Raw genomic sequence first — 17783 nt, 5'->3', positions numbered from 1 at the left:
ATACCTTCTGTTTGTAGGTCAGTCTGTGCATTAAACTGAGCCTGTTTTCTAGGCTAAAGAAAAGTGAGAATGAAAAAAACCTTTCTTGACTTAAATCCCTTGCCGTGTTCCTCTGAAGTGTCTTCGGTGTCCGTATCCGATTCGGTAAGTGAACGTTTAGGAGGTGCCGGCTGAAGCGGAGTCATGCTAAGAGACAGACGTAGCTCCGCGGGATGTCTTTCAAGGTACCCACGGACACCAATAATGGGCTCTGAGTCCTCACAGGTGGTTTCCGCTTCAATTGGTGACTCAAAGCTGGAAACCTCTAGACGCTGTCGCTGGGTTGATGTAGAGTTGTCTTCTCCATCGTGGTTGGTGGAGTCAGAAAGAGGCACCACAATGGCTTCAGTGACAGATTTCAGAACGCCATAGTGAGAGTCTACTACTGATACAGGCCTGTTATCCTTGGCCCCTCCAGGCTCCGTATTGTCTGAAACCTGAGCTTGGCTTTCACCATTTGTATTGTGGGAAAACTCAGTCCTCCTTATGCCGTCTGACCCACTTTCCATGTTGCTCTTACCTATAATAAGCAGATCTTCATGAATACCTTTACTCTCTCTTGGCTCATTCTTGAGATCACTTACAGATCCGTTTAATTCATTGTTCTGTTCCCTTGGATTGTCCTCAAAGTTTCCACCTGCTTCTGATTTACTGAAATGTCTCGAGTCTGAATTACAGTCCCTCTCAGTTGAGTTTAAATGGGACAGACAATTGTCATCCTGTTCGCTTGATTCAGTCGAGCTCTTCGCAACTGAACATCCACACATATAACACACCTGATCTTCATTAGGAACCTCAACTTCTGTTTGGCTCTGATCTGAGACAGGTTCTTCCAGGTTGTCAAATATCACACCCTTTACCTCAATTTCTGAAACACTTACTTGTTCCCCATCATGGAGGTCACTACATTCATTCATGGTTTCAGAATGACCATTTTCAAGATCACTTTTGCCTGGTTCCTCTGTTGGTTCTTCAGCCAGATCAGTGCACAGTTTAATATCCTCCTCACTTCCTGATATAGAAACCCTCTCAAACTGCAAAACTGGACATTCCGGCTCACTGTCATACTCAATCATGAAAGGCTTCTCCTCAGGTCCATCTGTCAATTCAAAAGCATTCCTCTGCAAAGCTTCTGTATTGGAAGACTCTACATTGTCCTGAAAAGATTCAGATTCCAGATTTCCACTCATTTCTTCATCAACAGTGGAAGTAAGTGGTCTCTCATCCTCAGGTTGAGCAGGCATGGCTTCCTTGTTATCCTGAAAGTATCCTGAGTCACTTTCCAAACATGAAGGATCATTAAAAGATGGCTTGACTGGTTCCTGGTGCTCCAAAGGATTGGTTTCGGTTTGTTCTAAACATCCTGTATCTGATTTATTCCTCATGTTGTCGCTGGGCGAATGATAAGCAGATTGTTCTTCTTTCAGATCTAAGATATATTTGTAAGCATTGTCCTCCTCAGATGGCGCAGTGGATTTGGCATGTAAACTATCCATGGAGCCGAGGGAATAGTTTCCCTCATCTATGAAAAGCTCACATTCCAAATGATTCTTCGGCATGCTCTCTGGTGAAAATGGTGACCCTAAATCTGAGGTCACTTCAACAGTACCAGCCGTACTGCTCTCGCTTACAGGATCCTCATTGATCTGGTGAGAGTTAGTAGTCTCGCTAAGTACTTCACTCCACGAGTCTGGCGAGTTGACAGCAGAATCCGAGAACGAAGGTTGCGGAGTGCTTGTGGTGGACACGTCTTTATTCAAGTCCAATGGGTGATAAAGGGGCTTGTCGTTTGCAGGACTGGGACTTGAACCCACTGATGACCTTTCACTGGTCCATGGTCTGTCCTCAGGGGTATGTGATAGGACTGGAGAGGTGATCTGCTCACGATCTTCAGACACCGAGGAGATGAAGATCTTGGGTGGTGGCTGAACCAAGTCTCTCTTGACCATATAAGACTCCCGTTTTCTCTGAACCCCATTCCGAACAGGAGGTTCGTTCATACGAGCACTGGCTTTACTTCTTTCCAGAATATCTGACGTTTCATCCTGGAGAAAACAAAGCACATTTAGTTGAGATGTATGAGACTTATTGTATATTGATGCTGTAATTCATTGAAACGTTCGTACCTCCTCAATTCCAGGAAAGTGCTCCAAAAACTGGGACACATAAGTCATTATGGACTGTTCATCAGGGGGATTCAACATCACATCTGAGGAAAGACTTTTTTAGTTCAACTCTGCTAATGTATTTCAATAGCTACTGTATATTAAAACAAATCAAAGATTTGACAAATGCCCTCAAGACCTCTGAAATGAATGTCTTTGCGTTATGTCAAACCAAGTGCCATATATTTTACATTTACATTTATCAATTTAGCAGAAATTCAATCAAATATATGTAAATATAAAAATACATAATAATATATAATTTAAATATGTATAAATATAAAATATATAAAAATGTATACGCGTTAAATATGTACAATTTTTAATATTATATATAATATTTTATAGGAAATTAATACTCTTATTCAGCAAGGATGTATTAATTGATCCAAAAAAAGTGACTGATGCAAAGTTCACAATATTACTGTTTTTACTGTATTTTGATGAAATAAATGCAGTTTTTCAAAAACTTTTGAACTAATGCAGTTTTTCAAAAACTTTTGAACAGTAGTGTACATTTTTGGGGCCACTATATATCAACTGACTTAATCAACCTTAATATTTACCCTCAGGTTCTAGGAGTCTTGGGATGCCAAGACTGTAGTGTGCTGTTCTAAATGCTTCCTCAATGTTCTCTCTGGCCGTTCGGAGCAAAGCCCTCCTCATATCCACCAGACTGGGGTCAATGGACTTTATCACAGCAAGGAAAGCCAGACCACTTGTCCAGCTCTTTCCAAAGTTCTGTACTGCAACTCCATATCTAGAAGAACAAAGTAGCAAGCAATGCTTTGAAATCTGGCATAACTAAGTAAAAAAATTCCCAGTGGTCACTAAAATCTCTCTTACTTTCTAGTGCGTCTCTGGACCCAGTGCAAGAGGGTCTTGATTGCCTTCCCATGACCTCTTGGTGCAATGGTGGGCTTTCTCTCATCTGAGGGTGTGCTGGAATGCGAAGTGTCCGAATCAGAGCTTGTGGGTATGGAGGACAGGCTGGAGGAGGAAGGGAACTGGCTCTTAATGTTCCCTGTGAGTTCCTTGATCTGTAATACAAACAGCTCATTACTGAACGAGTAGATGACAGCCATTGGCTCAGCGCGGTGGCCTTTCCTATCATGCTGCTCAGGAAACTCTTCGGTCCTATCTAAACACTGTTCAGACATGAGTGATAAGAGAGTTGTCTTTTCTCAAAGACAAGATAAGATTAGTGCACATTTTGGACCCTAATCCAACCAGAATCAGAAGGATATCATAAGCAATCGTTGGTCCAATCAGACCTCATCGTTTCCCACAGACACTTTAAGCCACATAGAAAAGACTCTTGAGTCACAAATAATCCACTGATTAACTATTTTCCCCAACTAACTTCAATCAAATGTGGACTAATCCAAATGTAAAAGCATAAATATGTAGAAATAAAGAAACACAAAGGAAGAAAACAAGATTATGCTACCTGGAAAAACAGTATGATATTCCAGATAAGCCCAAGCACAATGGATGGGTTGCCATCTGCGATATCCGTTGCGTCGATGCTGACTAATTTCACCTAAAACAGACAGATTTATCAGTTTCAGGAAAAGCATTCAGGGTGTTTTATTTGCTATTTGTGAGGGTGCGTAACCTCAAACGGTACTTACGTTTCTTTCTTCCAGAAATGTCAATACCTTGGCGATGTTATTGAGCCTAAAAATACGATGCGAGGATGGCTTAAACCCATGCAGCTGAAAGATCAAAGGTCAGCGTTTTCTTAGCAGTTTGTGGGAACAGATGAAGTAAAATGATTCAGAAAATCTACTGAAATGATTCTCACCAGTTTGCATCCTGAGAGTTCTTCAAGTAGAGCCATCAGAAGCTTCCCGTCCTGGATATCACGAAACAGATCCCGCACCTCCAAACGAGGGTTACACTGCACAGCAAAAAAAACATGCAGTTCAGTATCTATACTCATACAAAAGATAATATTTCTGTCATATTGTTTTATCTTATGTATCCTTTTTAAAAATTTGATCTACATTTAATTTTTTTTTATTTGTTGTGTTTTTGTCTAAATTTTGTGTCGTCTTTTTTTATACTTTAGTCTTATGTGAATGTTTGAGAACACGGGATACCAACATCATCTTGTTGTTTTGCACAGCAGTACAATGACTATAAAGTCTTTTGATCCTTTGAATAAAATACAGATCTCATATAAGAGAAGAAGTTCAGAAAAAATATTTTTTTTTAAAAATTCAATACTATGAAAAAAAAAATATGTCAAATAATAAATTCAAATGTTTACAATTGCTGAAGTCTTTTGCATCTCAGATTTGTCTGCTGAGAAAAAGGCCCCTGTAATCTCAAACTGAACTAAGATTTCTAAAGATACCAATGTTTGCATGTCTATGATAATACACATTGTTTTTATAGTTCTATTATATATGTAACAACTTTATGAAGGGTCAAAGCGGTAGTTGCGTAGACTGTCATTGGAGGGACATTGATTTTTCAGAATTTTCATTTTTGTGTGAACTATCCCTTTATGTTTACTCTTGGTTAATTTCACTGAATCTTAAAAAAAGAAAAGGAGGAAAATCCCACTCTTCTTCAATAATAACATTTCTCAGAAGAATAAAAAGGATATGATGGGACAACAGTGGAAACTGGAGGGTTAAAGGTGAAATTTTTCACCAAAACAGAACAGACAAAGTGTAATTGTCCGATGGTGGGTCGAAGTTTTGAGAAGAAGCCAAAACTTAGGGGCACAGAATAGAGCGACATTGTGCATGAAAACAAAGGATTCATCGCTGAGTGTTTTCAGTCAGTATTATAAAGCTCTGAAGAATGGCAGCATTACAATCTATAAACCGTCTACAACACAAGAAGAGCCCCGGAGGACTGCCAGAGAAAACAAAAGAGCAGGCCTAAACGAGTTGTGTTCAATGACTAATGCCTTATGCAAATGTATGTGTGTGTGTTTTGTGTCTGTCTCGCCATTTCGGGTAGGGAAAATATGTTAGTGAAAGTGGGTGAAGGGAGCATCAGACGAGTAAGGGCCAGATTTACTAAACAGGGCAAATTAGCGTGGGAGCGCAATTCCAAAAAAGCGCAGATCGGAAAGGAAAGTTCTGCAGGTGATCGACTGACGACGCAAAAATTAAAGAACACAGACGCAGTCAGATCATTTCCATGATGACCAACGGATTGTACAAAGAGCAGCGCAAATTAGCGTAGTAAAAAATCTAAACATGAAAAAAAATTAAACTAATAATAGTAATAATTATACATATATATATATATATATATACACTCAATTGTATGTATGTATATGTGTGTGTGTATATATATATATATATATATAAAATGATGAATTCGATCAAATTTGAGCATAATGCAGTTGAAATTTGAGCATAAACCATTTCCTCAGCCCTGATATTCTTCCTACAACTCAGGTTAATGTTTCAACCTCATGCATAATTAATGCTAAGAAATTACAATTTCAATTTCCTTCATTAATAATTCAGCAGAGAGAAGGAGGTATACATTTCCTGTTTGTAGTAGGCTACGTTACCACCACAAAGACGCCTCAATCTATGCACAAGGAGGATAATCTGAACATCTGAAGTCTATAAACTCCATCTACTGGGGTCATAGGATCCAAATAAATTCCTACTGACCTTCTCTAGATGTAGATTCATCCATCTTGTGAATGTCCTTTTCTGCACCACCTCCCTCTCAACTGGAAGAGAAACAAAAACAACAGTGTCACGTCAACAGAGGTAAATGATGCACGGAGATGAAACGGCAAGAAGTTGCTTCATCTAAAACAGCAGCTTCATGTCATTAATCACATGTAGCCTGAAGCAATTGCTCACTTGTGAGCACGCCATGGCAACAAAGGGCAAACAGCACACAATAATTATAGTCAATGTGGAATGACCAGTGACCATAAACGGCAAACCTCCACTGAGCTGTTTTATTTAATGAGCAGCCAATGGCAACTTTGCTTGCCTTTGCATTATTATGCTAAGAAGCCACATACACTTGTAGAAACATCATTAATACCTAAATGTTTTACACTTTGCTGTAGAATAGACATTAAAATGCAATGAGCAAAGCAAAACTATGCTTTTGAAAGGGTCTGGGCTAGTAAAAAACTACCATCATTGTGCTCTTGAGCAATGGACTTTATGTAAGGCTGCTGTCTCTAGCAAGTATACCATAAATTGCTTCACAAACCAGTGCAATCAGAGTGGGTTCATATGCAGTTTCACTGATTACACTTAATATGCTCAAAACATCATGAAATGTCTTAAACTGTTTTTGTGTGAGTGTGTGTAAAGAAGATCATAAACTGTTTATGCAAAATCCAGATTGACACACCTACATCTTTGCCTTTCACCCCAATTACGCTTTGCATGTAAACTGCTTTATTCAGGGTATCTGCAGACCTGGCTTTTTTTTTAAATTCGGACCTAATTTATTTACCATCATGTCATTCTAAACACGCAAGACTTTCGTTCATTTTCTAAACAAATACAAATATTTGAATGAAATCTGAAGAATTTCTGTCCGTCTATACTGACAGTTTATGACTACCACTTTGATGCTTCAAAAAGTTCATAAAGAGATCGTAAAACTAATCCATATGAATTGAACGGTTCAGTCCAAATTTCCTGAAGAGACACGAATCACTTTATATGATGAACAGATTGAATTTAGGCTTTTATTCACAAATAAACATTCATCAGATGGAAGCTCAATCATGCTTGCTTGACATGCGAGAACCAATGAGGTTTATTCTCATGTTACGCTGCACGTTTGAGCTTCTACAAGAACCAATGAGGTTCATTCTCGTGTTACACAGCACATTTGAGCTTCTGCAAGAACCAATGAGGTTAATTCTCGTGTTATGCAGCACGTTTGAGCTTCTACAAGAACCAATGAGGTTAATTCTCGTGTTACGCAGCACATTTGAGCTTCTGCAAGAACCAATGAGGTTAATTCTCGTGTTATGCAGCACGTTTGAGCTTCTACAAGAACCAATGAGGTTAATTCTCGTGTTATGCAGCACGTTTGAGCTTCTACAAGAACCAATGAGGTTCATTCTCGTGTGTTATGCAGCACGTTTGAGTTTCTGCAAGAACCACTGTAACTGATGCTTTATCTTATCCTTCTTATGTTGTCACAGAGAATAGTGGGGGATGTAGTTCGTCACACAAGCCACATAAACCAGCTGAGTGGCATTTTCTGTCAAGCTTTATCATTATTCTTCATCAACAGAACAAAAACATGTTCAAAATAAATCACATGTGACTTACAGTATGACCAATAACAACTTGCTTCTAATGTGAAAAAGGTAGATATGGTACCACGTGGTGACTCTTTTACTTCATGTTTGGGAGAAAAGGTCAGATGTTTCTTTGGACCTTGTGAACACGCTTTGAAATAAAAGACATCTGGCCTAGAGAGATGGTGGTGGATGGGGAGCCTCCCAGGAGACTGTGCTTGATTACATGATCCGTCAGGCAAAGCGTCTACACAGTCTACCTCATGATGAATGCTTTCTTCTCAAGTTTTCTTTTCCTCTGCCGGCGGCTCATTTGGATTTTATAGGTGTACAGTACACACGGAATGGGAAGATCCTGATGGGGATATCACTGGAGGCATGGCTTTCCTCATTTATATTTATTGCCAAAACATAAAGAGGCTCCATTTGCTGGAATCAATAACTGTGGTCTAAATGCCATGATGGAATAATGACCCAACAGTCTAACAGGAAGTCTAGGCATGTCGCCACATACACAGAACTCAACAGCACAATAGTGCACATTCAGCGAGTGGCCAAGTTAAAACCATTTTTGTGACAACACATTTAATAAGACCATAAATGCTTCACAGCAGAGCGCTTTTCTTAATAAAAATCATTTTGGCAGATAATTCATCATTCAATGTTAGGGTAATGTGTGACCACTGTTAAATGTCTCATTGAATTCAGCTAGTGTTAAATTATGTCAACTAAAACACTTTACATGTTTATCTACGTTTTCCATGTGACTACATATTCTTTAATTCAAATAAAAACACCCCCATGTTTAAACATGTAATGAAAAGTTTAATGAAACAGTGTTTCCTGGCTTCCAACAACTAGTTCTTTCTGGTCGGCCCTAAAAAAGAGCTAATCCTTGCAAAGGATTCTGGTTACTTACTAATGACTGCTTTTGCATTACCAAGCCCAGTATGACATGCTGGGGGTTGGTAAAGTTTCGATCACCTACAGCGCTTTAGCCGTTTTTTCAAACCCAAAGATAAATGGAGTCTGTTCACAATAAAATATGCTATTTTTATTGCTTGGTCGTGTACATCCAATTATCTATTAATTTGTGTTTAGTTAATGTACAATATGATGAGTCAATAATTAATAAATGGCTGATATTTAAATCCTGTACTACTTAGACTAAACACATTTTAAATCTAACACTCCAAAACTTAAACGAATATTGGCATAATATTATAATGTACAGTGTGAAAATGGATATTCATTTTGAAATTAACTAAATATTACATTAAGCAGTGTTATTAAATTAACCGTAAGTGAGCATGTGATAATGGCAAAATTCTTCTAAACGTAAAAATAGATGAAAAATGCACACGCACAAATAAATACACACTATACTGACCGATAGTGATAAATGTTTTTAAAAAAATTCAGCCAAAAATATACCTTATTTTGTTTTGTGTGAACGATTTCTTCAATATTAGATGATACACGTTTGTGTACTGCATAAAATCATAAAAAAGATCTGAAACTAGATAATAACTTTGATCTTTAGTGAAGCAATATCAACTTTTCAGTACTACAAAAGCAATCCCTTTGTAGAAATCACAAAGAACATTAACACGCCAGCCTCCATTTCTTTTTCCCTGCCAAAGGATCTATAAAGCAGTTCAGGCCCGGGGCCCCAGCCAAGAACACAGCCCTCTCCATCTTTCTGCACAGACCATGTCTGTTTAATGAGGGGGCCGTCTTCCAGCACCAAAGAGCCAGCGCTCAAACAAAACAGGACAGCTTTGAGCTCTCAAGTGTGACAGACGGGCCTGAACTCTGTGTGTCTGAAGGTTCAACATGAGCAGAGCTGCAACCTTTCATGAGAATGTCTTTGTTAGGACTGTAATTTGTTTTGCTGTGGTCAGCAGTTCTGTTTGTACTTATAAATACAGCATGTAAACTGATTAATCTTAAGATTTTTTCATTGATTAATGAATCTTCCATTTTCCCCCCATGTTTTGCATTATGGTAATGACAACTAATATTTTCTTAACTGTCATAAACATAATGTCACAATGCAAAAACAATGAATGGACTTAAAATTTGCTTCATTTTCTTTGTGCAAAAATAGTTCTATATTTCTTTCTTTAGTTTTTGGTGAGAATTACGAGCCAGATATTTTTTCGAATGGTTTTGTGAGATCCACCCATAAACATAATGAAAACAAATGTATTTCCAACACTTACTCCTTTTGAGGTTATCATTCATATAAAAATATAAGTATCTGTGTTGCATATAAGATTAAGATCCCTTTATGGTTCATTTAAAACTTATATTTGAGGTTTAACAACAAAAAATTGTTATTTTGAACAAAATGACTGCGCTTTCATTCTCTGTTATTTATTTATTTAATGTTTTATTTGTATATTGACAGATACAATAAAGATAAAACTGTGACAACAGCCATTCCATGCGTGTAGCTAAACTAATTTGCAACACTTGTCCCTAGAAGGGCTTTTCCCCTGTGCATTAAGTATTTGAAGTTTAATGATGAAAGCAACAGTTAATCCTCACAAATGTGTTTTGCAAAACTGAAATTATTGCATTTACTGCAAAAATGTAAGTACATGGATTTTTTTTTAATAGAAATTGATTTTTCAACACTTCAAAGTGCCATCACTGATGGAGGTTCTCTGTGTGAAGACTCAACTAATCAATAATAAAATCGTTAATGAATAAACTGTAATCAATAATGAAGCAGTCGTTTTCATTATTGTATAAACAATTTAATCGTTTAGTTGTTGCAGCCCTCAATGTTATTGTATTATGTCAAGGGCTGAATGAATTTAAAACATGACGGCTTTAGTGATATAATTAAGTTTTATTCATATGCCAAGTATTAGCTGATTTGCAAGAATTTTGCCTATCAAAGCAAACTCTGCTCTATTTTCAGTTCCCAGGCTCCACATATAACATGGTGCAGAGTCAGACACATTTTCAATTGATCCAGCGTCTACATTGCGAGATCCACAGAAGTTCACTTCAGATGACTTTATGCTACGATGACTGTACATGCTGTTTAAAATAATAATCCATAGTAAATCAATCAAGAAACAACAAAGCAAAGATATGTGCATGCGTCCATGAAAGCAATGTTTCGTCCAAACAGAATGACATCATTCTTCTGGTGAAATGCAAATTCTGTGGAAGAACCTTCTCACTTATATACAATTATCTCTTAAGATGCTCAGATTTGCAGAATGTGATCAAATTCAGAATCAAATGCAAATAATTCAAAACCAACAGAATCACTTAAGTTGTCACAACTCAGTTACCGGATTCATTATTGTTCAGGACTCTTTACTCTTTCAGTCACCTGATAAATACACAGACTCTGAATCATGTGACTCGTATTTGCTTAACATGCAAAGAATGGGTTTGCCAAGTGAGATATCAACCAGCGGGAAACCAAGCATTCTTATCACCAGGCGACATTGTGAATTTCAAACAGGAGAGTTTCCCATATATAGTAGGAGAGGGGAATAAAACAGAAACCACTAGTCACTTATGTAGTCATGAAAATGGCTTCCAAAAGTACAACATTAGAGTTTGATTGACGGTGCAAACAAGGAGGTCTAAAAACTGTTACCCTTCCCATTCATCTCAATGGAAGTTGATTGGCTGGTGCAGGATCAGAATTATAAATCTGTTGTATAAACAGTTATCCTCTTCTGTGAAGCCTTGGGTAAAAAATCTGGGTGTCGTTTTTGATGATGGTTTGAAATTTGACAAACAGATAAATACAGTAGTCAAATCATGTTTCTTTCAGCATCGACTACTAACAAAAGTCAAACCTATTCTGTCAAGCAAAAATGTTGAAAACGTAATTCATGCCTTTATTACATCTAGGTTGGATTGCTTTAACTGTATTTTGGGATTAGCCAGTTAGCTCTATCCCGCTTGCAGATATGTTCAAAGCCGTATCCCGCTAGTTCAAAATGTGGCTGCAAGACTTGTACCTAGTACTAAAACACGGGACCACATTACGCCGGTTTTACGGGGTTTTTTGCACTGGTTGCCTGTGCGTTATCGAGTACATTTCTACATTTTAGAGTTTAAATCTTTAAACGTTTTGGCTCCTCCTTACTTTTCGGATTTACTGATTGAACATCGTCCAGTTTTGTCTCTCCGATCGTCCAACCAGAGATTGTTGTGCATCCCGAAGTCAAAGCTGAAATGTAGGGGTGCACTCACCTCTTCGGTAGCTGCCCCCAGACTGTGGAATCTTCTGTAGTAGATCTCCACCATCACTATCTGTTTTTAACTTTAACTTAAAACATCTTTTTGATTTGGCATCATCAATGAGGAAGTTTTGGAAACGCTTCCTTTTACAGTCCTGTTACCCATGTACTTACTATGTACTTATTATAGTAATTACAATTACTGGGTAATAACTAGGCACTAACCCTGAACCTACCCCTAAACCTACCCCTAACCCATGTACTTACCTTATATTAGCCAGTACTTTCTAGGTAAGTACACTGTAAGTACACGTAAGTACTGTACTGTAAAAGGAAGCGTTACCGAAGTTTTATTGCACTGTATTTTAGTAATGATATTGTTTCGTCTTAGTGTTCTGTTTTTATTGTGCAGCACATTGGTCAACCCTGGTTGTGTTTAATGGTGTTATATTGAAATTCATTGGAATGACCGGCATATATTGGGTAACATTGAAGCACTGTGAGAAAAACAATCCAAACAGCATGGTTTCAAATACTATTTTAGAATTAGCTTGAATTCACTTATTTGGGTAAGCTACCAAATTAAAGGTGAGCTTAAAAGCACATTTAAAATTAAAAATGCCAATTGCGATGCAATTTTTGCAAAAACATATAAAATGTAAATCCACTGGCTGGATCAGCATTGTCCCCATATTGGCTTCTTTATAATATTTCAAATTGTACTAAATGTGATGGCACTGTGATTGGGTGGCCATGAATGAGAACTTATCTGTCTGCATTTTTTGTTGTCTATTCTTTCCAGTTCACATTTATTAAACACAATACTACAGTCAAAAGAAGGTCTTGTGAAATGTATTTGGGGGGGGGGGGGGGGGGGGGGGGTTTCCACACACAAGTTAAATGGTCAAAAACTGTACTGTATTCATTTAAAAGATGGCACAAAGGATAATGTCACCAAGTCATGCTTCAGTTTTTCTAAAACTCTGAAAGCAGCCATTGTGAGCTGGTCAATGTTTTCCCTGTTTAAATAAATACATTTAGATACGCTTCTTTCTCAATCCTGAGTGGGCTACACAGTGTGTTAAAAGCACAGTGGTGCCGCTACAGGTCGCATATTCAAAGCAATAACAAAAGCGTAGCTTGATGACGCTGTGAAGGAGCAAGGAATGATGGGATTTGTCTGTCATCTTAACCTCCACTGCTGATGGAAATCAATCTGACGGGACTCACAAATCATGTTCATGAATCAAGTTAATACCGTTACGCTTGATCACATGATTTTATTTCATTCTAATGAATTAGCCGCAAGTAACGTAATGTTTAATGCTAAATTACTACTCAAACAAGTCACTTTTTTTGTCGAATTAAATGGTGAGGTAACGCAGTGCAGTTTTACGTGTTATCTTTGGCGCCAGAACCTGCTGCGAACGATAACGAATTGTCTATGGCGACTGTGCGAAACAACAACAGAGTGGCGTACTATAGACGCTACAACTAGTACTTACACATTTTTTCATGAGACTCACTGTGTTGCCATGGTTACTACGGCAGTAAAGAGGAAACCGAGGATAACACGGACATTACGCCATTGACAGGCGACGCAAAAAAGAGGGCCGTTACACTGGTTAAAATTGCGAATTTCTCTGTATTTAAACATTGTTGGAAACATTTGGGATAATGCAAGTACACAAGTGAGCAAAATATATAACACTGTGCAAGAGGTTTTTGGATATTTTAATGCAAAAATCTTACATTTTGTTCCTTTAATTGTCATGAAAATTGTCACAATGCAAAACCTCTTTATCGTCCAAAAAAGGCTTTATATTCTTTGTGAGATTCACCAATAAAAAGTATTTTGCAGCACTTACTCCCAGATAAAAGGTGAACACTGAAGCATTTACATGCTTATAAAGGGATTAAATGTCACAATTATATTTTTTTAGAGGCTCAAGGATTCACAATGCGAACAGCACTTTTCAAACATCAAACGAATCGTACGCATGTCCTCAGAGAGGGAATGAGGGAACTAGTCAAGCTGTGCAATGTCAAGAGAAAAGAGCTCACCTCCAATCACAGATATGCAGAATGTATAAAGAGATGAAAAGACTGGGTGAATGAAGAACAGCACAAACATATTTTTTGTAAAAACTTATTTGAAAAAAATATTTTAAATGGCACATGTGTACAATCAAAACAGTTGTATTATCTCAGTTTTGTAACCCTGGAGCATTTAGTTCTGAATATCAGCAGAAGGGGTGTTATTGTTGGACAATGGCTATTATCTGTCAGCCGAGAGAATTTAATTAATCCCTTCGCAAAAACTCTACTTGACACCAAGAGACTCTTATGCAAGAGCAATTAGAGCTTGTTTCTCTCCCTAAGCAAGTTGCAGTGAACAATGTAAAACTAACAATATTTCAAAACTGTCATGGAAAAAAACCCTTTGACTCTTGACAGTTTGTGTATCATGAGAACAAAACCATAGCAATCCAACAATATTCTGTTTTAGAGACAAAAGATGGATGTGTTGTGACGAACAATGCCATTCATTTAAGTCCAAGTCATTACACCATTTGCTTTAGAATAAGACTTTTATCATCTTTCTATCAAGATGACTGGCTAATCAGGAAAACTAGGCTGTTTAGACAATGAGACTACTTATAAAACTGACAGAAGAACACAGATACTATTCATCATTCATCACCACTGGCCTGTGCCAGCCGCCAGAAACACCTGCAACTAATAAAACAGCTTTCTTGATGTTATCATTACCTAAAAGAGAAAAAAGAGTTCAGTAACCATCAGCCATAGCCACAAGTGTACAAAAGTGAAATGACTCTAAATCAAATTTCAAGTATTAAATAGTTCTTTTTGTGCAGCAAGTATAAAAAAATAAATGTTGACATGAAAAAAAAGAGTTGCTTTCCCATGCAAAACTCACCTCCTTTAATGCAAAAAGGAGTTGCTATACAGTTGCTAATGTGTGTAAACACTGGTGACTTTCTTTCTTCTTTGGAACATTATTTTGAGAAATGTCTTCTTTTTTCAAATACAATGGCAGTCAATGGGCAATGTTTTAGACAAGCTAAATGCCAAAGTTTTGTACCATGACTTAAGAAAACCAGATGTGAACAATGTGATTATTTCATTGACAACCATCAATCAATATGAAATCTAAACTCATGCTGCATACAAGAAATACTTACTAACAGCACACGATAAACATCCTATAAGCAGAGCGTGATTAAAGTAATCCTTGATTTTTTAGATTCACCAGTAACTGGCCTGGAAACTATAGAGTTAACCAAGCTTACATAATTTCTCAGCTGCAGAGGTTTCTAGCACTCAGCTGCATCGTCCTTACATGCAGCCTATGTCAGGCAGGGCAGTCGCTCATGCGTGCCGGAGAAAGTGCCGGCTAAATATAGATAATGATACACCTACAGCACGGCTCTCCTCCACCGATGATGCGGCTCTAGATGTTCCAGAGCCAAACAGAATCCCTCAGATCTAAAAAGGAGGGTCATGGGAAATGCCAGCGACTTTCCATGGTTTCCAAGTTCCTTTCTGCAATATAATAACTTCTATCTGAGATTCTTCAGGTAATTCCAAGAACATATAGAACTATGCTTGAAGATAAACAACAGAAGCATGTTTCAAAAAGTGAATTACCTTTAAAGGGATAGTTCACCTAAAAAAATGTATTCTGACTAGTGCTGGGCAACGATTAAAAAATTTAATCGCGATTAATCGCATGATTTTCTTGCGATTAATCGCGATTAATCGCATTGTTACGTGCAAAATTGAATAATGAATTCTAAAGTAGTGTATTGCGCACTTTTGATTTAAATGTACTGCTACAAAAGTGCAATAACATGTGGTTTGCAAAAACTTTAAACAAATAAGGTGCTTTTATACCAGCAGTATTCCCTTTACACAGTATCAATAAAATATTTCTTGTAAATCTCAACTTAAACATTAATGTAATCAAATCAAATATTTAAACAAAGCTATTTGCCACTGCCAGGGCATTACCTTTTATCTAGCTTGTTAAAACGAGTCCAGTTTTCTTGTTTTTTTTTTCTTTTCTAAACAGGTATCTTGTATCAGGGAGCAGCAGAAACAGTCTGTAGTCAAAGGGTCATGATCACTACAGATATAAGTCGACCAACGTTACTTCTCTGATAGCAGCTTAGGTTTGGTCATGGCATGCCATGGTTCCCCTCGTAAGATTACATTAAACAGAGGTAAAGCCAATTTATACTTCTCCGTCGAACTCACGCCGTAGCTGTGTAGCGCACGTAGGCCTACCCTGACGTGCATCTCTCCAAAAATGTAACGTCAATTCTACGCGTACAACAAGCGCTGTGATTGCTAGAACCGCTCCCCGGGTTTCACACTCTCCCTCTGCATGTGTAATTGCGCGTCAACACGGACAACGACGCAGATATATAAATAAAAACCAACGCGTAGTAGTCTATAGCGTAGAGGCTCCGGCGTAGGTCCGACGCAGAAGTAGCCTATAAATCAGCATAGAGTGAGGTGAAGTGGTCGAGCACAGGTGGCAGCGACAAGCGGGTGCGTTCCTGTGAAATAGTTGCGGTCATACTCGCCTCACGCACGCGCCCGCGCGTTGCCGAAGTTGAATTGTTTAACTTTTTGTACACGACGCGTCACGCGCAGCACAAATCATTGGAAGAGAGACTGATCCTCGGCTCGTTGTTTGTGAGTTTCCAGAATCTAAATAGTTATCAGGACATCAACAGGAGGGAATTCACATGGCAGAGCACCCCCGCTAAACTAAACGCAGGCCTATCAGGTAAAGTTATGTATAATTTTAATTTAAGTTAAAAAGGCTACAGCTGCGTAGCGCACAGAAGCCGTTGGCCCGTTGCCATGGTTACTATCTATAGAGCGCCTGTCATTCACTCGCGGAGCTCTGTCTCCCTTTCTGTTCACCTGAGAGAACCTGCCAAAGCCTCTCCACTGCTTGTTTGGGTGGGTTATTTGCTGGCTGACCAACATCCCACCCCTCCTGTGATCATGGTTTGACTGTAGGCCTATGTGTATTCAGAGCCAGTGAGCAACGGACTTTCAAAATAATAATAAATAAAAAAACTGCATTAACGCGCGATAAGAAAATTGTCGGCATTAATTAATAAATGCGTTAACGCGATAATAACGCGTTAACTTGCCCAGCACTAATTCTGACATTTACTCACCCTCAAGTTGTTCCAAACCTGTATGAATTTCTTTCTTCTGCTGAACACAAAAGAAGATATTTGAAGAATGCCGGTAAACAAAAAGTTGATGGGCCCCACTGACTTCCATAGTATTTTTTCCCCATACTATGGAAGTCAGTGGGGCCCATCAACTGTCTGTTTGGTTACACATATTTTTCAAAATATCTTCTTTTGTGTTCAGCAGAAGAAAGAAATTCATACAGGTTTGGAACAACTTGAGGGTGAGGTCTTGAAGGGGTAGTTAATCCAAAAATGGAAATTCTTTCATCATTACTCACATTTAAGTTGTTCCAAACCTGTATGACTTTCTTTCTTCTGTGGAACACAAAAAGGAGATCATTTGAAGAATGTTACAAATATTGGACCCTAAGACTTTCACTGTATGGACAAAAATACAGATTTTTTCCCCCAACATATAGATATGTTGGTAATGGTATAGATATTCATATCTGTTCCATGAAGAAAATAAGTAAGAGTAAATGATGAGGGTGAGTAAATTATCCCTTTAACCAAACAACATGCCACACAACAGGAATGAACTACTTAGATTTCATCATTTCATCGTGTTCTCTGCATAAACAGGGAACAGAAGGGAAGACTTCTAGATTTGTGCTGAGTGGATATCGGAGTAGCTTCAGCTGCCCGAGGAAAATTACAAATAAAAACAGGAGAATAACGGAAAAGACAGGGCGATAGTGTTCTGATTTCCAGACATTTCTGCAAACTCAGTCTTCTACCCTACGGTCAACTCTTCTTGAAAAGCCTTCTAATGTGAAAAAAAGTGCCTAAAAAGTATGCAAGTGTGCATGTGAAACAGGGAGGGAGGGGGTACTTGAGCAATTTCTCATTCAAC

The 17783-nt window shown here is 38.1% G+C and overlaps 1 protein-coding gene across 1 annotated transcript in view; it reads right to left on the bottom strand.

Annotated features, from left to right (window-relative positions):
• The window catches only part of clmna (calmin a), a 29506-nt gene that overhangs the window by 6341 nt on the left and 5382 nt on the right, over positions 1-17783 (bottom strand). Inside the window, exons 2-9 of the mRNA XM_056267169.1 lie at positions 5855-5916; positions 4012-4107; positions 3839-3922; positions 3655-3747; positions 3051-3244; positions 2771-2964; positions 2166-2248; positions 81-2084 (exon numbers count right to left, since the gene is read on the bottom strand). Of these exons, the coding sequence (XP_056123144.1) occupies positions 81-2084; positions 2166-2248; positions 2771-2964; positions 3051-3244; positions 3655-3747; positions 3839-3922; positions 4012-4107; positions 5855-5916 (2810 nt within the window). The remainder of the gene's footprint in view (positions 1-80; positions 2085-2165; positions 2249-2770; positions 2965-3050; positions 3245-3654; positions 3748-3838; positions 3923-4011; positions 4108-5854; positions 5917-17783) is intronic.

Source organism: Rhinichthys klamathensis, unplaced genomic scaffold (genome assembly GCF_029890125.1).
Source record: "Rhinichthys klamathensis goyatoka isolate OS25496 unplaced genomic scaffold, OSU_Roscu_1.1 h1tg000256l_1, whole genome shotgun sequence".
NCBI lineage: Eukaryota > Metazoa > Chordata > Actinopteri > Cypriniformes > Leuciscidae > Rhinichthys > Rhinichthys klamathensis.
This window is presented reverse-complemented; position numbering and strand designations above follow the sequence as displayed.